The sequence below is a fragment of the Balaenoptera musculus genome, chromosome 15 (assembly GCF_009873245.2).
Source record: "Balaenoptera musculus isolate JJ_BM4_2016_0621 chromosome 15, mBalMus1.pri.v3, whole genome shotgun sequence".
Classification (NCBI taxonomy): domain Eukaryota; kingdom Metazoa; phylum Chordata; class Mammalia; order Artiodactyla; family Balaenopteridae; genus Balaenoptera; species Balaenoptera musculus.
Window position 1 is genome coordinate 3210298 of NC_045799.1, and position 25752 is coordinate 3236049.

Genomic DNA, 25752 nt, shown 5'->3' on the forward strand with positions numbered 1-25752 from the left:
CCTTAAGACTGAGGAGCATTTTCATTCTACGCTGTAATGTAACTGCACCTGTCTTATGGTTTTCAAAAGCTGAAGTGACTCCGCGCTGTGCAGGAGACCAGCACTCCCAGTCAACACACCAGGCTCTTCCGGTGGCCCTGCTTGGCCTCTCTCAGCCCTGCGCCCGCTGAGGAACACACCCAGCTGCAGAAGCTCTACCTGACGATTCAACCCAGCACAGCCGGGGGCGCATGCGCATCTGGCCTGCCTCGTCCCAGAGAGAAGACTATTCCCCACAGTTAACACTGACGGGCCCTTCATCCATGCCATGAGCATTCCCCCAGCTTTCCCCACATCTGATAGTCCTGAGATTAAGGTAAGTGGTATTGTGCCCCTTTGGCAGATGAGGAAACAGAGGCCCAGGGAGGGCAAATGGCTTCCCCGGGGAGCCGTGCTGAGAACCAGCTGGAGGCAGGAAGCCTGGAGTTCAGAGCCCACCGGCTCCTCGAGGAGGAAGGCTGCGTGAATGTCACTCGCGCCACCCATCTGATGCGTGCCATCCACGTACATGCTGTGCTAGATGCTGCGGCGTGGGGACCAGACGCTGTCCTTGGCCGCAAGACACGAGCTCCGAGTGAGGTGACGCGGGGAGCCCGAGAGTAAATGCCACACAAGAGGAAAGGAGGCAGGACCTGGAGGGCCCGGGTGGAAGGGGGGCTGAGCGGGAATCCCAGGGTCAAGAGGCCGAGAAGCCGGCAGCGGCAGGAAGCAGTTTCAGCCCAGAGATTCTCAACCTGTGGTGCCTGGACCAGCAGCTCAGCGTCACCTGGAACTTGTCAGAAGTGCAGGCTGTGAACCTGAAAGCCAAGTCCTCCAGGTGGTTCTGATGCATGCTCCAGCCTCAGAGCCTCTGCTTCAGGAAAACTAAGATAAAGAGCACGGAGGGAGGGTGACACTTGGCAGGTCTGGAAAGCGGGGAGGAGGGGAAGGGGGTTACGGTGGTAGAGCCTGCTGCTTCTCTGTCCAACCAACAGACAGGATTTCTGCCTGCCTTATTCTTGGTGTTAGAACTCTGTGTTTGAGCATCAGTGTGCTTTGGAAGCGTTAATGAATCCTGCCTGGTCTAATCCAGCCTCTCCTGTTGATGGTTAAAGATCAAAAAAGGAAATCAGCTGGGGACTTCCAGGGAAGATTATGTGGATCTGTAGTGGGTTGAATGGTGACCTCCAGAAAGATATGTCCACACCTCAACCTCCAGAACCTGTAAATGTGACCTTATTTGGGCAAAAGGGTCTGGTCTTTACAGGTGTAATTAAGTTAATGATCTTGAGATGAGATCATTCTGGATTTTCCAGGCAGGCCCAAAATCCAATGACACGTGTCCTTGTAAGAAACAGAGAAGACACAGAGAAGCCATGTGAAGTCAAGGCAGAGACCGGGTGAGGCAGCCACAACCAAGGAAGGCTTGGAGCCTCCAGAGGCTGGAGAGGGGAGGAAGGACCCTCCCCAGAGCCTGCAGAGGAGCTCTGTCCTGCCCACACCTGGCTTGGAGATCTGGCCTCCAGACTGGAGAGAATATGTTTCTGGTGTTTTAAGTCAAATTGTGGCAGTTTGTTGCAGCAGCCCCAGGAAACTAATACACCACCTGCCTATGTACTCTCGGAACTATTTCCTTCCTACTGAACACTGCTGTCCTAAAATGTGCCTTGATTTATTCCTTTACTTGTTTACTTCCTGTGTTCCCACTGGAATGTGAGCACCGAAGGGCAGAGTCTGGCCCCAGGTCCGGTGCCTCGTAGGTGCTCTGCAAAGATGTGTTAAGTGAATGCACGGAAGAAAGTGGCATAACAGAGATTCAAACCCATCTTCTGACTTCAAGTAGATACTTTGTACTGTGCACATTAGCAAAGTTACAAGGTAGATGGAAGGTCACCCAGCAATAGTACAGCACCAGGTGCCTGGCGCGTGTTAAATAAAACCAGATGAAGCACATGTCACGGCTCCAAGCCATTGCGTAAAATGGGGCAGGCCTGAATAAACGGCTCATTGAGCCTAAAGCGAGGTTTCTCAGTCTCGGTACTGGTTACAGTTGAAGCAGGATCATTCTTTTTTTTTTTTAAATTATTAGCACCTTTTAATTATTATTTATTTATTTATTTGGCTGTGTTGGGTCTTCGTTTCTGTGCGAGGGCTTCCCCTAGTTGCGGCAAGCAGGTGCCACTCTCATCGCGGTGCACGGGCCTCTCACTATCGCGGCCTCTCTTGTTGCGGAGCACAGGCTCCAGATGCGCAGGCTCAGTAGTTGTGGCTCACGGGGCTAGTTGCTCCACGGCATGTGGGATCTTCCCAGACCAGGGCATGAACCCGTGTCCCCTGCATGGGCAGGCAGATTCTCAACCACTGCACCACCAGGGAAGCCCCCAGGATCATTCTTTACTGGGGTGGGAGCTGTCCTCTCTGTGCCTTGTGGGGTGTTTAGCACCATCCTGGTCTCTCCCTACCAGATGCCAGAAGCACAGTTCTCACCATCCCCAAGCCAGGTGTGACAACCAAAAATGTCTCCAGACATTGCCAGATGTCCCTGGGATGCAGGAACCATTGCTCCACATTGAGAACCACTGACCTAAGGAATCTACACATGGACAAGTAAACTTGGCCTCCTCTGAAATCAGGGAACAAAAACCGCACAACCCCTCCCCCGCAAGCCATAGACGCTGACAGAAGTCCACCAGCTACAATCAGAGCTGGATCACAGCAGGAGACTGCCAGGGGACACACATGATTTCAATTCACGGAGAAGCAAGAGGAGAAGTTGTGAAAGCTGGGCAAGGAGCAACAGGCCGCCAGGGAGAAGGAGGAACTGCTGTGCGTGGGCAGGACAGATGAGGGGGCAAAGCTACAGCCCCCTTATTGCCACTAACCCGGAGGGACAGGTCCTGAAGAACAACCGGGGAATCAGCACTGCAAGTGGACGGAGCAGAGAAGTGACACGCACAGGCCCAGTGAGCGCCGGGCCCGTGCCCCCACTCCTCACGGGCTGCCACTCCCACCCACACCTGGACATGACCTCAGTCCAGGGGCTTCATACCGAGGCAGGTGGTGCAGAGAATCTGGGGAGACAAGCGTAGAGCCACAGCGGGGATGATGCTGACGGTGGGGGTGATGTCGTCTCGCGTTTACGGGATACCTGCTGCGTCCCGAGCACCGTGTTATCCAGGTCAGGGTACCCAGAGAATGTCAGTCGTCACCATCCAGCCTCCATCTCCAACTCTGAAAAGAGCATAAACAGGAGAAAGGATTAGAGACATAACAGGTGACTTTGGAAGACCTCTCTCAGCCCTTTCTCGAGAAACCAGGTAAAAATTAATAAAGGCAGCAGAGGATGTGGTAAAGCCATCAATGAAATGCGGTCACTGTAACAAACACCATGTCCCACCGCTCAGCTTTAGGAGATGCCATGGTTGTTCTGTATTTACAGCAGACCTTTTTGCTTTAGTGAATAAAATAATACCAAGACATTTCAAGTACCATTTCTGTTCCTCTCTTTCCCTCCTCAGTGGAAACCGGATTCTTAAAAGTGATGAATATCCTTCCCTTTTGGTAATATATGTGCGTCCAAAAATCGTACGTAATATTGTTTCCTGTGTTACTTTTATGCAAATTGTATCTAAATGGACATGTTCTTTTTCACTTTCTTCTCCCTCCCCCTCATATTTTGTTTTTGAGAATTTTCCGGGTTGATATGGGAGATCTAATTCAATCACTTCAACTGCCACAGATTAGTCTGTTGCATAAATTACCTTATCCAATCCCCTATTAGAACACTTAGGTCATTTTCGATTTGTTAACCAAAACAACACTGCAGTGAAAATTCTGGTACATGTCTCCTTGTGCACGTAAGAGCGTTTCTCTAGGCTACAGATACAGGAGTGTGTTGTGGGATTATAGGGTATAAATGTTTTCGACTTAACTAGGTATTAACAAATTACTTTCCAAAGTGGCTGAAACAATTTACACTATCAATAATAGTAGGGCAGGAGTTGCTGCTTGCCAGAGTCTTATTTTCTCAAATCTTTAAGGAACTGATTATTCCTATACTACTTCAACAATTCCAGTGCATAGAGAAAGACAAAAATCACTTGACTGTTTTTATGAAGGCTGCATAACCTGGAAGCCAGGACTGACATAGATCACCACAGAACAGGTGTTTCCTTTGAATCTCATTCTGTGACACAGCCATCTCACAGAGTGGACACTTCAACGCAGTAAGACGTAATAAGCCCCCAATCAATGTTAGCTACTTTCACTATCACTAATGTTGATGGCCCTAAATTAAATTGTGCCACCTAAGTATGTCTTAGTGTTTGAGGTAATTTATTCCAATCTGTTCAAGTCACCCTCTTCTATGCCTAAACCCCTCAGGTTTGCTAAAGGACCACAGACAAAGGTTTCAGGTGGGTCCCGGGTTTAATCACGCTCACATTTGGCAGGTTCCCCGCTGGCTTCCCTCTGGTGTGTGGTTGTACCCACAGCCCGTCCCCGCCCAGTAGGGCTGCGGCGACGCTGAGCAGCTATCGGGAGCCCAGCCTGGGAAGAGACTTTGGGAGGCACAAGAATGCTGAGAAGTCGGCCCTGCAGCTGGGTCTTGTGTTTGTTTATGGAGCAGTTATTACAGTAACATCTGGATGCCTTAGATGATACCGGGAAAAGCAAAGATTATGTTTAGCTGTCTGATGTATTTTAAGGGATGTAGCTTTTATTCTGCATGATTAGGAAGTAATTAGCAGCTTAAACTTGATGCCTTCACTCAGAGTTGATTCCATGACTCTCTCTCCTAGTACAGGATGAGGAACGTGGTGGAACTCCTTTTATTAATAAATTACCATTGTCTACCCCCTGTTTTTAGCCTCAATGCAAACAGAGCTTTCTGTCCTTGTGTTGAATAATTGATCACTTAAGCTGACTTTTTCATGGGGCCCCACGAGTCTTGGGAAAGGCAAAATGAACAAGTTAGCCAGTGGCCTGACCCTCCAACAGCCTGCACCCAAACAGTCCCAGCCACCGCCCACCAAGCAGAAGAGAATAAAAGAAAAAAACAGGAAAAAGACTAAACTCCAAGAGTAGTGTAGGACCAGCGGGGTCCTCAGGATAGTGACTGGGTTAGTCTGTGTTCGGGTCCCACCTCCACCGTGCAGCCTCCGTTTCCATCTAAAATCAGTGCTCTCCTCACCTGCAAAGTGGAGCAGGTGGACAGTACCAACCACCATCCTGCCACATGAAGGGCCTGACACCAAGTGGGGTACGAAGTGTCACACACACAGAAACACATGCACGCACATACGAGTGCAAGAACATGTGTGTGCACACATGCACACATACATGCGTGCACACGTACACACGTGAGCGATGGGGTTAAAGTGGGAACCACCTTCAGGACTGCTGTGAAGACTAAATGGCAGAGTGCACCCAAAGCACTTGGAATGCGGCCTGGCATATAACACAAGCTCAAAGAACAGTTATTGTTGTTATTATTATCAATGTTAGCTTGGTTTATATTTATTCACAAACCAAAATATGTCAAACTCTCACCCCATCTTACTCTTTGGAATATACATGCTTGCTTTTTGCCAGAAAGACTCTTGCCAAGAAATGCTTTTGCTCTATGTATTTAGAAGACCCAGCCTAACCTATTCTTGGCTTTACACCAGGAGCCAAGCTGGCTCTACCTAAGACAGCACCCCAACCCTCCCCATAGGAAAGCCACTGCCCCTCACCAGACCACTGCCAGGTAACGCAGCTGAGGAGAAACTCCAAATGCCAGAAATGGATTCTCCCAATCTTCTGCATATAAAAAGGTTTTTAATTTTTTTTAACTGAATCTCATTAGTTTAAAACTCCGAAGTGTGATTCTGCTCCTTTCCCTGGCATTCTTTTTGAGATCAGGAAAAATGCAATTTTCCTCCTTGAGGAAAGCGGGATTACATGTGCACCGACTTTCTCTAGGTAACACAGCCTCAGCCCTATAATTAATATCCCTGCCATCCACAGCCTTATAATTAAACGTGACAGGCACAGGACGGGGAGGAAGTCACAGGAAGGCAGGAGGTAAATCACTGGGCTGGTTTCTGCCACCCATTTCCCAGGAGCCCACAAGGAGGGCGGGAGGCCGCACAGGGAACAGGAGTACCCCTGAAGCCAGCTGGAGGTCGCCTGCGCCCCCGCGATCATTTATTTTCCCCGGTGGTCTATTTTCCAAGGTGCTTCATGGAACATTAGGCAAGCAGAGCCCGATAATGGCTGCAGAGTCTCTGCCCACCTCCTAACATATACATTACCCGCGGAAGACATAGCTACTCCATCACACAGGCCAGGGCCCATGCAAAAGGAAATGGAGGATTTGTCCCGAGTCCTTGCCTGCTGTTCAGCGTGACCATTAGTTTCTAGAAGAATACAGGCAGGGAAAATCTCAGGGAAGCTTCTGTGCTCGTTTCCGTGGGTGTGGTCCTCCCGCCCCCTATGGAACCTCTGGCTTATAGATCTTCTGTCTCCCCAGGTCCTCCCATTCGTGCTCACCTAGCATCCCGCCTGCCCCCTCTGTTTCCCAGACCTTCTGCAGTAAGTTGGAGCCATATGGCTGGATGGGGCAAATAGACCAGGAACAGAAAGTGGCACATGGGGCTGCCATGCTGTGAAAACCGTGCATCTCCTTCTTCTCTTGACTCCTCTTCTTTGGCAAACTTTGCAGAACGTTAGGTCGGGATGAAGCGGCTACGTGGTGGCAGAACCCCCTTTAGCTGGAGTGTGGCGAGCAGAGGTCCCCACCCATCAGCACTGGGTAAGCCCTGTGGTCAAGAAAGAACCCTTTCTGAGGTGAGCCACCGAGGGTGTCAGGGTTATCACCTGCCACACTCCTATTGCCACTCGAACTGAAATAAGCACCTACTGTGTGCCAGGCACTGGATGGAACATTCAACAGCATAGTAGAAAAGACAGGAAAAACAAACAAACACATGTTAAGAAGCCTGATCAATTCTGTGAAGGACACAAATAGGATTATGTCCTGGACAATAGTAGGGGTGACCTGTCTATCTATTTTGCTCAAGGAAGGCCTCTCTGAAGAGGGACATTAGGGCGAGATGATAAAATTCAAGAAACCAGCCCTGCCAAGTGTGGGAGGGAGGGCAGGGCATTGCAGCAGTGGAACATCTTATGCAAAGGCCCTGCGGTAGAAGAGAGTGTGGGACTCGCTAAGGAACAGAAAGGGAGCCAGTGTGGCTGCGAATTGGTACAGGCGTGGACCAAGTGAGGTGGAGGATACAGGCGGGGACACATCACAGGGGCTCCTGTTTCTCCCAGTGATAAGAGAGTCCATTGGAGGATTTTCAACAAAAGAGACATGATCTGATTGACTTTTAAAAGGAGCACCCTGGCTGCTGTGAGGAGGAAAGGCTGCATGGAGGCAAGAGAAGCAGCAGGGAGATGAGAGGGAGCCAGTGGGCATCACCCCTGTGGGAGGTGACAGCGGCTCAGGGCAGTGGCCGGGGAGAAGGGAAAAGGGTCAGACGTGAGAAAGTTGTCACGGCCAATTAATCAGGTGCCACCAGTTCTCTAGGCATTTCTGCCCTGTGCCCCACATCCAGATGTTCACAGCTCCATTTGCTGAGGTCCCCGGCCCCTGCCAGCAGCAGCTCGTGGCTTCCAGCCTGGTCCCCTCAGAGGGCACTATGCCTTGACCCTAAGGAAAAACTGGAGGCCCTTGGAGCCAGGGGAGAGCGTCCTGAGAGGCAAGAAGGCCTCTCACGTGGCTGCTGTATCACAGCACAGGCCGGGTGACCCTGGCTTTCAAGCTGCGCCCTTCCAGACACAGATCTTAATGTACCCTGCGCCCAGCACTTAACTCTTTCTCCACCGTCCCTTTGTTCCCTTTGGTTTGAATGTTGGCAAATGGCCTCCTGCAAGTTCTCTCCTTTCAAGCAGATGTCCTCTGCCCGGAACGTGTGCTCTGCTCCTTGAGAAAGTCACTCTGAAATGCGATTCTGCCTCTGAACTTCCTGCAAAAACTTGTTAAACATGCAGATTCCAGGCACCCATTGCACACCCACCAAATGAGACCACTCAGGAAGGGCCCCAGGCAGCTCCTGTTCCTAACAGCCCCTCGGGTGACTTCAAGGAGCAGCCAGTTTAGAAAACCACTGAACTGACGTGTCACTGAACAGGAGTGCAAAGGTGCCTCCTTTTCCCTTCCCTGAACTTGTACTGAGGGACTGCAGCGCGACCTGTCGCGCACGACCCGGAGTCAGCTCTGACTTCACAGGTTGCGGGGGGGGGTGGTCCCCATGAGAGCCCCTCCCTTCAGATGCCAGCCCAGTGCTCCCGGGTCCCCAGGCCACCTGCGCTTCTGACCCACTGGCTACAGATTTGGGCTCCCACAACTTCCCTGGGTTCAGTAATTTGCCAGGAGGGCCCTAGAACTCAGGAGACCGTTATACTTAGGATTAGCATTGTTACGAAGGACACAAGTGACAAGGAGCCAGATGAAGAGGTGCTTAGGGCCAGGCCTGGAAAGGTCCCAAACACAGAGCTTCTGTGCTGTCTCCCCTTGGAATCAGGGCTTGTCTCGTCCCCCTTCTAGCAGATGGATGTATATCACCACCCAGGAAACTCACCTGCACCTGGGGTCCAGAGCTTTCACTGTAGGCAGGATGTCTGGATCATTGGCTGCACCACTGAACCCAGCCTCTAGCCCCCTCCCCTCCCCCAGTGTGTGATATCACAGAGGTCTAAGCCCCAGCCCTCTTGACCACATGATTGATCTTTCTAGCAGCCCCATCCTGATTTATTTCATTAGCATAAACCCAGGTCTGGTCCAAGGGGCCCCCATGAATAGCAAAGATACTGCTATCACCCAGGAAATTCTAAAGATTTAGAAGTTTCCTCTCAGAAACCAGGGATAAAGGCCAGACAAATCCTTTATTGTATTGCAGGGACATCTGTACTGTACAAATGCTGGCCACTGAAGGATTCTGAGCTTCAACAGAACCAGTGGGATGCAGCCCCTAGGCACAGGAGACCCCCACCTCCTTATCAGAGGCCCAAGGTGCCAGGAATAAAAGACACTATTGGGTCTGGCCATTAATCATGGGGTGTTGCTTGCTATGGAGATAAAGGAGTTGAACTGGGAGAGAATTTGGAGAACATTCTGGAAGGAGCCTATAGGAGGGCTATGTGAGTCTCTGGGAAAGCCAGGGTGCCTGAAGGGCAGGCCAGGTTCTGTGGTCTCCATGTCTCTCCAGGACCACAGGCAGGCAGAGCTCGAAGGCGGGCGAGAGGAGGAGTGGCCGTGTCCGGCACAGGGACCACTATCTGCCCTCAAGCACTGTGTCCACTTCCAGGCCCTGAGTTTCCATAGCAACTCCAGGCGCTCACCCTCCCGGCCCCACTGCTTCAGGCTTTAAATGGGCAAGTGAAGGAGAGAGGATAAAATTTGGCTTTTCGTTGACTAGGACAAGGATCCAAGAATTAAATTGCTCCTATTTAAGACCGTTCTCTCCCAGCCCTGTGAGAAGAGGTAATTTCACAAATTAGCCAAGAACCCTGAATAAGTTAACGTCTCTGCGGCAGGAGTACGGCTCCCTCCACTGCAGAAGGCTTGGGCCCGCACATTCACGATGCTTTCTGCCGCCCTTTCCCTCGGGGCCTGTTCAAATCACTCCAGCTTCTCTCCAAGGAGCCAGCTCCAAAGAGCCGTCAGCATTCAAAGTAGCGACTTGGGCCAGGAAACATGGAAAGGGGGAATTCTGTGTGGGTGACTAATGGATCCAGCATAGAGCCACTCCCCAGTCACAGCCGCCACTTTAAAATTAATTTCCAGGTGACAATAGCCGTGTGACTATAGACAGCTCAGCGCAGAGATGGCCAGTCAGGCTCACTCCCAGATGCCTGGTCAGTGATTTCCAAAGCATCCACTCCGCAGTTCCTGATTCCTCCACGAAAGCCTGGCTCTCTCCTCCCATCTCCCAGTCCCAGGACAGAATCTGGGGGGAGAGGTGAGGGTGGCCGGCCTGACCCGTTGCCGATGGCAGGCCCTTCTCCCCGCTCTGCCTCCAGGCCCCCAGGTGAGTAAATTAGGTAAACCTATTTGAGTTCATTTGAGGCTGGCAGGTTTTCCTGGTCAGCCCGACCTCCACAAACACCTCCACAATAAGATTTCTATTAGGGAAAAATGGCTTCAGAGTTTTAAGCGTGTTTCCTGCCCCGAGTGCCATGGTTTTAATTAACAGTATCACCAAGTGGCTCTCCCTGGCAGATGGCAGCAGTGGAGGCCTGGGGAGGCCCGAGGAGGAAAGAGCAGAGCAGCTTCTGTTTGCGTGAATCCTGCCAGCACAGAAGCTGCATCTCAGGGTAGAGTGACGGCAAAGGGAGCTTTCAGGCCACAAGCATATTCCAGCGGAATCTGGGGCTGTTTCGGCTGCCAGGTGCAGCGGGCTTGCACAGTCCACGCCACGGTGACAGGCGGGGCTGAGGCCATCCCCGGTTTGCTGCAGGAAGGGCTGCGGTGAAATCCCAGCTGCAGCTGGCACACGGGCGGCCAGGCTGCACACTGGCACAACACACCGCCCGGGCCTCCCAGGCCCCGATGTGAGTGCCAGCCTTGAGAAAATCAATCAGTTGCAGCTCTAATTACAGGCTCAGCTCACCCCACAACTGGCACCATGAGAGGCAGGGCTCTGCATCCCGGCCTGGCAGAGCCCTCAGTTGAACCAGCATCCAGCTGCAGCGTGGCTGCAAAGTGCCCTCCCCTGCCGTAGTGGCAGGGAGCCACTACCAGACAACTCGCAGGGGAGCCCTAAGAGAGCATTTTCATCAGCTGCTCACCCGGCAGGGTTCTTTGAGGCACTTACTAATTTTCTTGTTAATAACAAAAAGAGGCAGGGATTCATTGTGTCAACCCCTGTTCTCCCCCTGACTCTCAGTCTGTTTGGCTTCGGCCAATCGTGTGAGAACGACCTCCGACCAGTAGTGCAGATCAAGTAAAATGCAGGCAACCCTCATTATCCATATATTGTCAATTCCTGGAAATGCTTTGGAGAGCAAATTTTCATCGGAAGCTCATATCCCATTATGTGAAATGGGAAAAAACAATAACACATTCCCAGACCGTCCAAAAACCCCCAACCAATTTTCCAGATATCACTAAAACACTCCGAAACACCTATATAACAACACACTAAGGATTTTTGCATAATGCAAGTATGTAAAACACCTACTTTCTAATTAGTCCACACCGAATGAACTCATGGAGGGGAATTTTACATGCAGTATTTACCTGCACTGAACAGAATCAGATTCGAAATCTATTTTCCTTCTACACTGCAAGGGGCAGGTATAAAACATAACCCCACAAATGCAGACACACATTGAAGATAGGCTCTCCCTAAGTTAGAGCGCGGTTGGGAGTGCCCCCAGCGCCCTGCAGGAGCAAGCAGGGCGCCACCAAGGGCTCAGCCCGGGGCCGGGAGGTGGGGGGATAACACACACACCTGCCTGCACAGCCTGTGTGTGAGGCCTGATGGGAGGAGAGCCGGGGCGCACCTGCAGCGCTCGCCCGGCCTGCACCCGGCCTGCACCCGGCCTCACACCCACGCCATGCTTTCCACTGCACACCCTCACAGATCCATCTCAGGGACGTTTTATTCTGCGAATGAATTTGGGGGAGATTTTGACAAGTCATTAAGGTGACTATTCAGGTCATGGAAGTTTGGGTGGCGAGGTGCTCAGTACTTGGTCTCGTCTCCCCAAAGTTACTTGAGCAATAACTGTGTGTCACAGGGACGACTCTGACCACGGGGGGAGGGACCAGCCTTCCTCTTCCTCTTACCTGCTCAAGAAAACGGCCCCTCTGCTGTTTTCCCCTTCCACCTCATCCCCACGCCAGCCCAGGCTGGTGTGACATCACCAGGAGGAGGGACAATGCAGGAAGAAAACGTGGAGCAGGAAGCAGGACAAGGACCCCTGAGGATAACCCAGCCAGAGAGTTTGGGAAAGAGGAAGTCTCTGGAAAAGGCACCGGTGAGAGAGCGTAAGGGAGGAGAAAGCCAAGAGAGGGGTTTAAGGTGTGGAGAGAATAACTGGATCTTTTTAAAGTTCTTTGAGAAATTCACATTGGGAATTCACTCACCTTGAGGGCTTTTGGTGACTGGATTGTGCTTCCCTAAGTGGGACACTGATTTGAGACAGGACAGGTAGGGCCCCAAGTTCCGCTGGAAAGTTTGTTTCAGTTTTTCCTCAAATCCGCTTTTTTGTGCAGCAGCATCCAGTTTTTAAGGGGGCCATGTGCGCTCCCAGGAAGTCTCGTGTTCGAAGTGTGCCCCAAAGGCACGGGTCAGAGTCACAATGCCTGGTCTCCTGCAGCAGGGGCACCTGTGCTTCCCGGGTACAGGGACCTGCAGCCCTTTCCCTTTGGATGCTGCGGCCGTCTCTCCACTGGGAACATGTGCCACATGCATCTTCTCATTGAAGATGCACTGTCACCCTGTCCCGTTGCAGATGAGAACTAAGCCCAGAGCGGGCAGGCAGCTCCCCAAAGGCCCTGCCGACCTCAGTGAACCGGGTTTGGACCCAGGCTGGATGATTTATGTAGGTATATATCTACATTGTTTATATATGCATCCGTATGTGTGCATAGCTATGTGTACATGTAGGTATACACATATCTGGAAGTATATGTGTATCCATGTGTACATGTACATGCATGTGTGTCTGTGTATGCATATATACATGCCTATATGTGTGTGTCCACGTGTGTATGTATCTATGTGTGTATATTTGTATGTCCATGCGTAGGTCTATGTGTGTATGTGTAAGTATATATATGTGTGTCTATATGTATGGATGCGTGCTTATAGGTACTTCTCTGTGCATGTCCAGGGCGGAACTGTAAGATCCCCACAGACAGGAGGCAGGTGTTCCATGGCCGTGTCCCCAGAACACATTCTCCAAGGACCCCTCAGTTACTACCTGCTGGTCTCACTTCTGGGTCCCCACCCCGCCCTCCCCTGGGCCCCATTCTGGGACTCCCAACCCTCAGCCCTGCTACACGGGTCCCACTTTCCCCAGAGGCTGCCAGGACCCCCGGCTGCTTCCCTGGCCACGTCAGGCGACTGCAGGAAGATATGATGGGCAAGGCCTTGAGGGGAGGCCTGGGAACTGGCAGAAACGAAGGCCCCTGGAAGGAAGTGAAATCCCCTCTCACTTAACAGCCTAATAAGGATTTGAACCAGAGTCTGCGAGGAATTGTCAGTTTAACTGTTTTCTCAGATGTGGAGACCACGTCTCGGCTTTAAAGCGCGGGGAGAGGAACGTGTCAAGCTGGAGAAGGGAGGATGGAGGCCTCTGGCGCTGGCTCCGCCTGGCCTGAGCACCCCCAAGAGGCCCCAGGAAACTGCTCCGGGCCTCCCTAGACCTGGGGCTGAAAGGGGGGATGGTGGGGAGGCGAGAGCCAGATGTGCAGGTGAGAGAGGGGGCAACCACCCACAGGACACCGCTGGAAATGATGTCAGCAAGACACAGCGAGGAGCCGCCTGAAGACTTGAAGATATTTCCAGATGCCTGGGCAGCCTGATCCACTGGAGGGAGGGGCCCGCGGAATGAGAGGGTCTGCGAGGGTCACAACTGGGTCCTCAGGGAACTGCACAGAACCGGTCAGGTTGGACCATTTGGACACTTTCACATTCTCTGCAGGTGGAATTCCACCCCTGACCCGCCCTGCAGGTGCCTGGGCCCCTGCCACCCCGTCCTCCCCTCCCCTCCCCTCCCCTCCCAGCAGTGTATGCTGCTGGGCCACACTGGCCTCCTCTCTGGCCTTGAACACCCCAGCCCATCCCGCCTCCAGGGTCAGGCCGGCCGCCCCCTCTGCCTGGGAGCCCTCCCAGCTCCCCAGGCGGCGGCTCCTTCTGGCCACTCAGGTCTCAGCCTCCCTTCCCTGACCACCCTCCCTAAAGCTGTGCCTCAAATAAGTCCCACCCGACACCCTCTTCCCCTTCCCTAATCCGGTTTTCTTTCTTGCGCCTTGCACGATCCCACTTTATCTTAACTCCTTGCTAGTGATTTTCTTTCCCTCCTCCTGGAATGTGAGCTTCCTGGCGGGCATGGACCTGGTGTGTGCTGATCGTGCTGCATTCCAGACCCTGGAAGAGGCCCAGGCACACAGTGGAGGCCCATAAATCCTTGTTGATGAGTGAATGATCAACCACAGCAGCGGGACTGGCCTCATGGAAACATTGTCAAGAACCCCCTATTTAAAGGCAGCATCTCTCTGAGCCTTGGTGCACCAGTAGGAATGTCCTCTGCAGTCAAGGAGCAGAGAGGACGGCCAGTCCTCTCTGCAAGGGGCCGACTTTTGGGAGCAAGAGGACATCAGTGCCCACTGGGAGTACACGGGAGCCCTGGGGTCCTTGGTGCCGGCCACAAAGCCAATGCTGAGCTTGTTTAGAATCCTGCTCAGGATGAAGGATGGCTCTCACACTGGAGATCTCTTAATACAACAAGCAAACACCAGGGGATTTTTCTAAGGCAGCTGCTGCCAGCAGGCGGGGCAGAGGCTCCCTTTCCTGGCTTGCTTCTGCCATCTGCTGGCCACTCACTGACATGCCTCGGAGAAGAAGGGTTTATTTTCCAGTCTCACACAAGCTTTTGTTTCCTTCTAGGAAGAAGTCGTTGCCAGTTTTATCCCTCCCTTGGCAGGAGCCGCCTGGCTGACCCATCCCTTGAGTAGGGCAGGTTCTAGGCCACAGGTGGGTTGGGGAAAGTCACTGGCCCTGCAGCTATGACTTTTCCCCATTTCACATATTAACTCTGTTATCAACCTCAAGCCTGTGAGTCAGGGGCACAATTACAGATGCAGGCGTTAGGGCACAGAGAGTTAAGTAAGCCGCTCAGAGCTGCACAGCACAGGGGGTGGAGCCAAGCAGTAAGGCACCTGAGGGCACGTTCTACCAACAACTGTGCAAATGGCCCAGATGCCCTCCCCCTCCTGCTCCATGGGGCCCCAGGGGAGCACCAAAGAAAGAGGGATGTGGGCAGAGTGGAGGACGGAGGAGAGGAGTCCTGCAGTTCATCCTCTCGGAGGCCTAGAGAAACCTCCATCTTTTGAGCCTCCATCTTCTGATCTGGAAAATGGGAGCATTGAACTACATGATTTCAAGGTTCCGTCCAGGGTTCTCTGGACAGGATAGAGAGACAGAGGTATAATGGTTAGAGCCCAGGCTCTCTGGTCAGAAAGACCCATGGTAAAGACCAGACACTTCCACTCACTAGCTCTGTGAACAGGAGGGAAGTTGTGTGTAATCTCTAAGCCCCAGCTTCTCCTCTCCTACCTGTTAATGAGGATAAAAATGAGGCCAGTTGCAAAGCTGTTAGCACTGTGATGGCTCAGAATAAGTGCTCAATAACTATCACCTGTCATTACAACGCTATTTAAGGCTCTGAGAAGTCCCGCAGGAAAGCCCGCTGCTCAGCTTTAGCTTAGCCTCTCCCCAGCCCAGCTGCCTGCAGAACCATCGCAGAACCCTGCAAGATGCATTGTTGCACAGAGTGCATTTGCCCTCATCAGTTTACCTTGCTTCCTGAGAGCCATGAGAGCCTCAGGCCCCACCGAGAGCAGAATCAGGGTGGGAACCCCGGCCCCTTGACTCTGAGCTCTATGCTCTTTCTTGCTCTTACAATGTCTCTCTACCCCAAAAGCAGTTCTCACAACCAATAAACAAAAGAATTAGGAGCCATTCTCCCAGGCTCCCAAAACTAAATATTTCACGTTTGGATTCTGCAGCGCTTATTTGTCAGCTTTACAGACCACAGGCAATTAAGAGTCCAAGCCCGGGAAGCCTGTTGTTAATAATTCTGTCATTATTCTCAATTTTCAGCACCACCACACATGAAACACACATTTCCAATTTCCTTAAAGGTGCTAAATGGCTTTTGCACTGTGTCGTGAAAGTTTACTATCAGCCAAATGGCTGCAAAGCGGACCCGTGGTCTCCAGGCCCCGGGCTGTGATAACTACTGGTTTGGCCTGACCCACTGGGGCGACACCCTTTCTCTGTTTTATTCTCAGGACGGGCGACCTGGACCACGGCAGCCGTCAGGCACACTCAGCCTTGCTGGGCGTCGCTGTTCACCAGGATTTCACAAGGCCCAGAGCACAGGATGTGAACAGGAAACCGCTCCTTCCTGCTGGGGCAACACCCCAGAAATGGATGCAGAAAGCCGGTGACCAGCCTCTCTGCTGGGGTCGGAGTCGAGAGGAGGGAAGTAAGTCGGCATCTGAGGCAGTGTCTGCAGAGAGAGCGAGTAGGAGGGCGAGTTCAAGGGGCCAGGCTGCAGAGCTACATTTCCTTTTCAGGGCGAGGAAGCCTTGAACCAGAAATCAGAGCTTTTAGGAGTGGTGAGGAGGCCTGGATGTAGACGGCGGGCGACCCCTGCCCTGATGCTGTGACGGCAACCAGCTCCAGGTGACGGCTGCGTGCCTGCATCTTACGCCCACCAGCCAGCCTTCAGAGCTCTTTCCTAGAGTGACTCTTCTCCTGAGACCCCTGTGGGCCGCCCCCATTAGTAAAACGGGACACGACACGGAGAGGCCAGGAGCGTGAGACGAGGCCCTGAGGATGCCGGGGGGCTCTCCCCACACGGGCGAGTCACGATGTCCCTTTTGCGTGATGCTGCGAAGAGTGAACGTGGTGACCTCACCGAGTGGGGCATCTCAGAGGAGAGTGGAGGGGTGGGCAGGTGAAGGGAGCAGATAAGTGGGAAGGGGTGACCCAGCAGGGGGAGAAGTTGTGACGAAGGACGTCCTGTGCCAGGAAGGGCCAGGGTACGTCTGAAGGACAGAATGACTGACAAGGCATGGGGCGTCAAGGGCCACATGGAGGGGCCTGGTGGGCAGGGCCACGGGCGGGGCAGCATGGAGGGTTTTGAACAGTGTGCTGTGAAGAGAACATGGTGGCCTCACCTAGTCAGTGGGGGGGTGGGGGTGAGAGCCCCACCTCCACAGGGAGAAGCCCAGAGCATCTGTGTTCACAGAATGTTCTAAAGGACATTGGGCTCCACAAGCCTGCCCCAGAAGCCACCTGTTGGGGAGAGGATGGGGGACCTCAGGGACAGGTGGAATTTCCCCTAAACACACACACACACATACATTCATGCACACATACACACACACACATATACCCACACACACATACACCATCTAGAGCAGCCCAGCTGGGGCTTGTGTGTCTCATGCCAAAGGCTTCATCTAGTTACAGGATCTCTGAGCTCCCATCCAGCACAAACATTTCATAATTGGGTCCATTTAGTGTGGTGATTGGCATGCAATGACTCGTCAATAAATGCTCACCAAGAGGTACTGATGCGACAGAGATAGGATAAGACATTTAACAGCAAGCAAAACATCCAGGAGACACAGCCAGCACCCTCCTCACCTCCCCCCAGACTCAGAGAAAATCAGGTTTACAAAGCTTCTTGGTTTGAAACGACCAAGGACCCTCACCAAGCAACACTGGCCTCCCTGTGGACATTCGTACCGATGGGACACAGGGGCACGTACTGACGTTATAACCCAGCAGTTCTGCATGCCTGAAGCAAAGGTAAATATTTCTTCCTAATTTTTCTGACTATAGAAGTAATATATTCTCTAGGCATAAAATTTAGGATTTATAGAAGCATATGGAGAAGAAACCCAGCCATTGAGCAGTAACCACTATAAATAGTTTGCTCTCTTTCTTCCTAGCCATCTATGCTCAGACATTTTATTTTTGCAAAAAATGGGGATAATATAAAAAAATTATATTCTGATTTTTCTTCAGAATTTTATTTTTAGTATTTTAGCATAATAATAATATATTGTAACACTTTTAATGGCAGTGTATTATTCCATTTACCTGGATATACCATAATGGACCCCCATTGTTCGGTTTAAGGTGCTTCCAAGTTTTCATGTACGTAGTTTGGGGAAAGTTCTCCTTCCAACAATGGCAGGCTAGGGTCTCTGAACCAATCCTCCCGTTTAAAAAATAACAAAATCTGGGACTTCCCTGGCGCAGTGGTTAAGAATCCACCTGCCAATGCAAGGGAAGCGGGTTCGAGCCCTGGTCCGGGAAGATCCCACATGCTGCGGAGCAACTAAGCCCCATGCGCCACAACTACTGAGCTTGCGCTCTAGATCCCTCACGTGGCAACTACTGAGCCCGCATGCCACAACTCCTGAAGCCCACGTGCCTAGAGCCCATGGTCCACAACAAGAGAAGCCACAGCAATGAGAAGCCTGCGCACCGCAACGAAGAGTAGCCCCCGTTCGCCGCAACTAGAGAAAGCCTGTGCACAGCAACAAAGACCCAGTGCAGCCAAAAATAAAATAAAATAAATAAAACATGAGAAGAAATGAAAGAAATAGAAAATTTAAAAAATAATAAAATCTGGACAAAAATTTAAAAATACCTGTTTGAAGATATCAAGGAGTTAACAGATTAGTGAGAATGAGGGGCCAAAATCCGAGCCCATGAGACAGGAAACCAAATATTTGAATGAATGAATGAATAAATGGATGAATGAGTGAGTCAATGAATGAACAAATGAATGAATGAATGAATGAGTGAATGAACAATCTGACAAGGAAGGAGCAAATGGGTCGAACCTGCAGGGCCTTTTAGCAGAAAGCAGCAGCCGCTCGGGCTCCATCTCTGTCTCTCAGCAGCCAACCCGTCACTCATCTTGCTCTCCTGGAAGCTGTGTGTGCAGAGAACAGCGCTTGTTTGTGCTGCTCTGGGTGTGTTTGCGTTTAGGATCATGAAGTTTACTCAATTAAGAAACAGAGTGGAAAGGAGGCCTCTGCTTGACAGACAAAGCAAAGCAAGGAGAGGGGAGAGGGTCTAGGGCAGCTTCCTCCTGCTCTCAACTTTAAAGAAATAACCACTTTCCCTGCATCCTTTTGGGTGGCAATGAGTTTCCTGGCCACGTCTCTTTTCCTACAAGAACTGCACTATAAGTCTGTGTGTACATGTTTACAGCTAACCTTGAGGAGCGTTATGTGAATTTATTTAATCCTCACAACAAGCCTGGGAGGTAGGAACTGCTGTTGCCATATTATAGAGATGGGAATGCTAAGACCAGAGAGGTGATGTGACTTGCTCATGGTCACACAGCCACAGGTGGCAGAGCCTGGATTTAAACCCTGGCAGCCTATGCCCTTGATCACCAGAAGCCTCAGAAACCAATGTGATGATTTCTAAAGAAATTCAGCACATGTCTGCCAAATTGAATCAGCCTGCTATTTCCAGGGACTGTAAGTGCCTTGGGTTTAATTTAATGAAACCTATTATTGGAAAAGATATACCAAGATATTCATTTCTTAAATGATGGGAATAAGGCTGCAATTATACGGTGTTGTTTTGAATCGGGGTTGGCCCCTCTGTGAAGAGAATGGCTGAGATGAATGGCAGCTTGGAGGCTGCAGGGGGCTTGGGGTCCTGGAGGGTGTGCAGGTCTATCGGTGTCACACCAGGAAGGGAGTGCCAGAACCGCCCCTCACCAAGGGCTCAGGAAGCTGAGCTAAAAGGCTCCCTAAGATCCCTTCTTGCTCGAAAATGATGTGACCAACTCAGGCCGTCTCTCCGGGGGCTTCTTGCTACCTGTGTGGGGTGGCAGACAGCCCACATGGCATTGAGCTGGCACCCACTTCTTCAGGCTTGGGGGCCAGTGTTAGTCTCCCTTCCTGTCCCTTGTATCATTGCTGTCATTCATTTCACTTATACATAAGCACACAAAAGGTTATGTAGAGAGATACACATACTTGAATACATTGTTGCTATTATTTTTTTCAATAAACTTATTTTCTAGATCAATTAATAATAAAAATAAAAGTTTTTATTTTACCTTCACCTCTGCCTTCTTTGATACTCTTCTTTCTTTATGTAGATCTGAGTTTCTGACCTACATTCTTGTCCTTCTCTCTAAAGAACTTCTTTTAACATTTCTTGCAAGGCAGGTATACTGGCAACAAATTCCCTCAATTTCTGTTTGAGAAAGTCTTTATTTCCTCTTCACTTTTGAAAGGTAATTTCACAGGGAACTGAATTGTAGATTGGTGGGTTTTTTCCTCTGAACACTTTAAATCTTTCACTTCACTCTCGTGCTTGCACAGTTTTTCAGGAGAAGTTGGATGTAATTCTTATCTTTGCTCCTCTATAGGTATTGTGTTTTTTTCCTTTGGCTTCTTTCAGGATTTTGTCTTTATCTTTGACTTTTCTGTAGTTTGACAATGATAAGCCTAGATGTAGTTTTAGGGGCATTTCACTGTGTTCAATGTTCTCTGAGTTTCCTGGATCTGTAGTTTGTTACCTAAAACTAATTTGGGAAACTCTCAGTCATCGTTGTTTTAAATATTTCTTCTGTTTCTTTCTGTCTTTCTTCTCCTTCTGGAATTCCCATTATGTGTGTGTTACACCTTTGGTAATAGCCCCACAGTTCTTGGCTATACTGTTCTTTATTTTTTTTTTAATCTTTTGTTCTCTTTGCTTTTAACTTTGGCTGGTTTCTGTTGAGAGATCCTCAAGCTCAGGGATTCTTTTCTCAGCCATATCCAATCTACTAACAAGCCTGTCAAAGGCATTCTTCATTTCTCTTAGTGTTTTTGATCTCTAGCGTTTCATTTTGGTTTTCTTAGAATTTCTCTCCACTTACATTGCCCATTTGTTCTTACATGCGGTTTACATTATCCATTAGATCCCTTAGCATCTTAATCATAGTTGTTTTCAGTTCCTGGTTTGATAATTCCAGTATCCCTGCCATATCTGTATCTGGTTCTGATACTTTCTCTGTCTTTTTAAATTGTGTTTTTTGTCTTCTGGCATGCCTTGTAATTTTTTATTGATAAGTGAATATGATGTACCGGGCGGGTAAAAGGAAATGCTCTAAGTAGGCCTTTGGTAAAATGGTGAGGAGTTGGGGGAGGGGAAGGGTCCTTTAGCCTATATTCAGGTCTCAGTCTTTTAATGAGCCTGTGCCTCTAGGCTGTGAACTTCACAAGTGTTTCTGATTTTTTTTCTTCCCCTTAGGTGGGACAGAATGGCTGTTGTGAGCTGGGAGTTGGGCATTTCCCTTCCTCCAGGTCAGTTAGGGGCTGGTAAATCCCCAAGAGGTTAGATTCTGGTTAACTGGTTTCTCCTGAGGGCAGACCTGATTAAGAACTGAAAGCTCTGGTGTATTTCAAAATGGTTCCTTTTTCCCTCCCCTGCTGGAAGCCAGAGTGAATCCACGACCCCCACCCCTCGCCCCGCCCATGCTCACTGCGGAAACCTGGCCAAGCTCCTCCAGGTAAAACTCACACAAGTGTCAGGGCCCTGACATAGGGTACTCCTGGAGTTTCTCTCTCCCAGGTTTTTCACACTGAGCTTCAGCAAATCACCAGAGTTCAGATTTCCTGACCCCAGTACTGGCCTCTGCGGAAGTTTCTGCTCAAGTAAGTTGTGTTTCTCTCTATTTGCCTGTCAGTATCTCCAGTTTGGGGGGCAGCAGTTTGCCCCGTGACCTCACTTCTCTGACAGATCGAAGAAGAGCTGGTGCTTTTTCAGTTTGTTCAGCTTTTTATCTGTTCTTAGGATGGAGTGGCGTCTTTCAGCTTCTTACATGCTGGGCCAGAAACCAGAAGCCTCTAATTATATTTTTCACATCATATTTTTATGGTTTCCTCCCATTCATGGCAAGTGTTATTAGTTTTCCATTTAGAAGATGTTTTTCCATTTGGAAGGTTTACTTTTTAAGTACATTTAGTTTAAGGGGAAAAAAAATGACTGTTGTATTTTTTAATGAAGAAAATAACAGGACCAGCGTTACACAAACAGCAAAGATCTTGAAGGTGGTATTTGAACGACAGAAGTTGGGGAGGCCGGAGATAATGGATGTAACGCAGCAGGAACACAGTAAGTGTGCTGTAAAGCAGAGCTGTTGTCATTATTATCATTAGCCCTGGTTAGCTGGCCCAGTGTGAGCGAAGGAGCCGGCTTGTGCTAACCCGCTTCCAGCCACCGCCCTCTGGAAAAAGAGATTGGTTCTGAGGGCAATGGGGATAACTACACAGGGGACCTGAGCCACTGTGCCTGGTGGTGATTCATTGCCTTCTCTCCATGAAGCTTCCAAACAACCCCTGCTGATGGTTGTAATCAAACCCCTCAACTTGGGCTTCCCTCCAGCCACAAAAAATAATGCCCCTTATGGCTCAAACAGATGCTCCTTGGGGTTTAGACCACGAGCAAATTAATGGACTAATTCATCCCCACTCCTCTAAGAACAATATTTCAACCCTGTCAATAGCCACAAACTCCCCACTGGCAGACAAGACCACCCACTGCTCAAGAGACCCCAGGAGGCAGATGACATCCTTTGCCTGTGATTGTTCAGTGGAGTCCTGGGGTGCCAGACCCAGAGATGGGACAGTAGGCCTCAATCATCCTCAACCCCATCTCCAGGGTGGGACTTCTCACCTGACAGGCTCAGTCCCAGCCAGTTAAGCCCTTAGCCATGTCAGCCACTAGCAGGAGCTAGAGACAGCATTCAGAACACACCTGGACAGGGGGTCAACACAGGCTGGTTCTCATGATACGTGAAAACAAAATGGTTTTATTTACATGAAGACAAAAATGAGTGAGGTAGAAGCCAGCAATGTGAAGTATGGCTTGGACTGCGGCTGAAGGATTCCCTGATCCAAAATGTCAACATCCCTGCCCATCGTGCTCCTAAGAGAGCTGTGTGCCTGTGAGTCATGAAAGCATCTCTTCATTATTATTTTTAAATGTCCAGGAGTCACTATCTCAATTATATGAGGACACCATTGAAGTGACGAATGGACAGGAAGATAAGAACAAAGCTGAGGTCCTGGCTACATACTGAGAGAAATATGGAATCTGGGTGAGAGAAAGGAAAGCATGGGAGGAGGGTGGAGAAAGGGAGTAGAAAGGAGGAGAAAGGAAGGAAAAAAAGAGGAAAGAAGGACAGAGATAAAGTATTATCAGTACCCTTTGGATTAGAAGTGACAAAATTGGATTAACAGGAAGTAGGGGGATATTGACTCATGGAATGGAGAAATCAAAAGATGCATAGGCTTCAGGCAAAGCTGGAAGCAGGAGTCGAAACAGTGTGTCAGCACCCAGCCTCTCTCCATCTCTCAAATCTGCCACATGTCCAGTAGGCACCATGGGGCAATGCTGGCCACCACCCACCCCATGGCTCCATCACCCCGCAGCCCAGGGACCCAGGGAAGGAGAGAAACCCAGCATCTCTATCAACCCTTTCAAAAGACTCCCATTGGCTTGCTTGGGTCATGTGCTCACCCCTGGACCAATCACTGGGTCCTGGAACAATGGGACACTCTGATTGGCCAGGTTGGGGCCAACCAGGTTAACAGTCCCACCAGAAACCTGCAGAGAAGAGGAGGGAAGTTCCCAGAAGGAAAGTGTTAGACAAGACAGAAAAGGAAGAGGGGGAAACTAAAATTTCCTGGACACTTACTCTGTCCAGTTTAATCCTCTTCATAAGCCCACCAGGTAAGGCATTTTTACCCCCATTTTCTTGGTGAGAACATTAAAGCAATGTCACACCTCGCCACCTTCAGTTTTGCAGACATATCAGGTGCTAGGATGGGACAGTTGTGGATGGATTCATGAGGCCCCAACACTCCACCACACTACTCAGGAATAGTCCTGTTCATGGGCTCCCCGGGCTGCTGGCCAGTCAGTCAGGCGGTGTCCTGTGCTTGAATGCAGCCCTTGGAATCTTCAAAGGATCTTTGTTACTAAGGATTCACTCACCAGGAAAAAATACCTTCTGAGCCCTACCATATGCCAGGCACTGTGCTAGGTGCTGGAGACACACAGGTGAGTAAGAGACAGTCCCAGCCCTCGGGGAAAGGCAGGCAATCTGGAATGTTGGAAACAAACATTTGTAAAAATATCCTTAAGAGGCAAATCTGGGAAGGCCTTAACTGTGGGGAACCCTCCAGAAATTTAGTTAATCCAGGAAGTCAAATTTTTTGGATAGCAAAGACCTTACCTCTTTAGGAATAAATATGGGAAGGTGGGGAGGGGTTTCTTTGTTATGGCTTTAGCTTTCTAGGGTGGAAGTATTTCTTAACTGCAGCACACATGTTTCCAGAATACCTGGACAGCAATCCTCCAGCCCCTAGAACCACCGTCTCCTTCACCATCCAGTTTCAGTAACCCAAGCCTCGACATCACACATTTCTCTGGTGAATTCAGTCCTCTCCAGAATACTTCTGAGGATTCTAAGAAATTGGGGAGGAGGGCTTATACTTTCTGACAGTCACCTAACCTTTCCTCTTGCTTCTGTCCAGGACCCTTAATGTCTTTGTCGTCGTTGGGGCCCATGCACTGCTGCATTTTGCCCCAAACTTGAACACGGTCTCTTTTTCTTTACCCAGTACACCACCCCACCAAGGCTCAGGCAGAGTTAATGGACATGAAATTGCAAAATGGTTTGGAGTAGGAGGAATATGACAAAGGCATACGATACCGCAAAACAGAAAACAGCTGAAAACCGGATGTCAGAGGATACCGGCATGGTAAGCCAGCCCCATCCTATCACAGGAGCCCCTAACTGCTCTCTCCCCCACCCCCCACACACGGGGTCCTGTTTTCCCAGGTCCCCCAACCCCACTTCCCTGGTGTCCCATGCCCCACCTCGAATCTTCTGTCTCTGGGGCCTCCCCAAAGAATTGCATTTAGGAACCACTGCTCAGAGGACCAGGAAGTGTAAGCTACAATGGGGAACATTGCCATCCCAGAGAGTGAAAGACATTTCTAATTGGAACATGGGAGGCTCACATTTATCTTATTCTTCGGAATAACGTGGCCAAGATGTCCCCATTCCAGGCAACACCCTGTACTTTGCTTCTCGTGACAAATAAACCCAACAAAGAGTTTTCTCAGGCAGTGAATTTTCCTTCCACTTCCTAATGCAGCCAGCATAGATTATGTGCAGTTTTTAAGGAGGACCATCTCCTGGTCCTGTTCCACTCTCAGAGCAGATCGCTGTGGCTCTCCACTTCCACACTGGGAGAAGTTTGGAAGACCACGGGCCAGCCTTTTTTTGAGGGAGGCTCCCCAAGAAGCTGCTAATCCCCTTGATCTTGGTCACAAGTCTGTCATCTTCTACGTTGTTCTTCTTGGCAGATAATCAAAATGGGCTAAATTTTAAAACCACTTTCCCTTTGGTGTCCAATAACTTGTGGGTTTGGTAGAACCTCTTCAGAAACCAGTAGGGGTAATTTGTTTTCTCTCTCTTCTGCTATTCAAACATGACTCTGAAGTCTGTCCCCAAAGTAGAGATAAAACTCAAGTGTGTGTTATGCTTTGGACCCGGAGGGATGTGGCTGGGTAAATTGTGGGTCCTTGTCCTGACGCATGCTATAACCTTGAAATAACCAGATTGCCACTGCAGGAAGAGAAAACTCAAGACAGTAATTTTGGGGATTAAACACAGTAAACTGTCCTGCTCTTGCCGTGGAGGAGAAGGGTTCCCCGGAGTGGGGGCCGTGTTCCCATTCCCCACAAAGTCAGCTTCTGGGTGGCCACAGACATTGTGCTTTCAGGGAATGAAATCAGACGTCTTCTTCAGTCGGGGCTCTGCCCCTGGATGGGAGAACAGCCTACTGGGGAGTCTTCCCACATTCGGTTACAAAATTGAAATGGTGTTGTTTTCCAACAGCTG

General features: G+C 50.2%; 1 protein-coding gene across 1 annotated transcript in view; it reads left to right on the top strand.

Moving 5' to 3' along the window:
- The first annotated feature begins 411 nt into the window (after positions 1 to 411).
- CDH26 (cadherin 26) overlaps positions 412 to 25752 on the top strand; it is a 73684-nt gene continuing 48343 nt past the window's right edge. Inside the window, 3 exon segments of the mRNA XM_036825156.1 lie at positions 412 to 638; positions 16091 to 16287; positions 17467 to 17621. Of these exon segments, the coding sequence (XP_036681051.1) occupies positions 412 to 638; positions 16091 to 16287; positions 17467 to 17621 (579 nt within the window).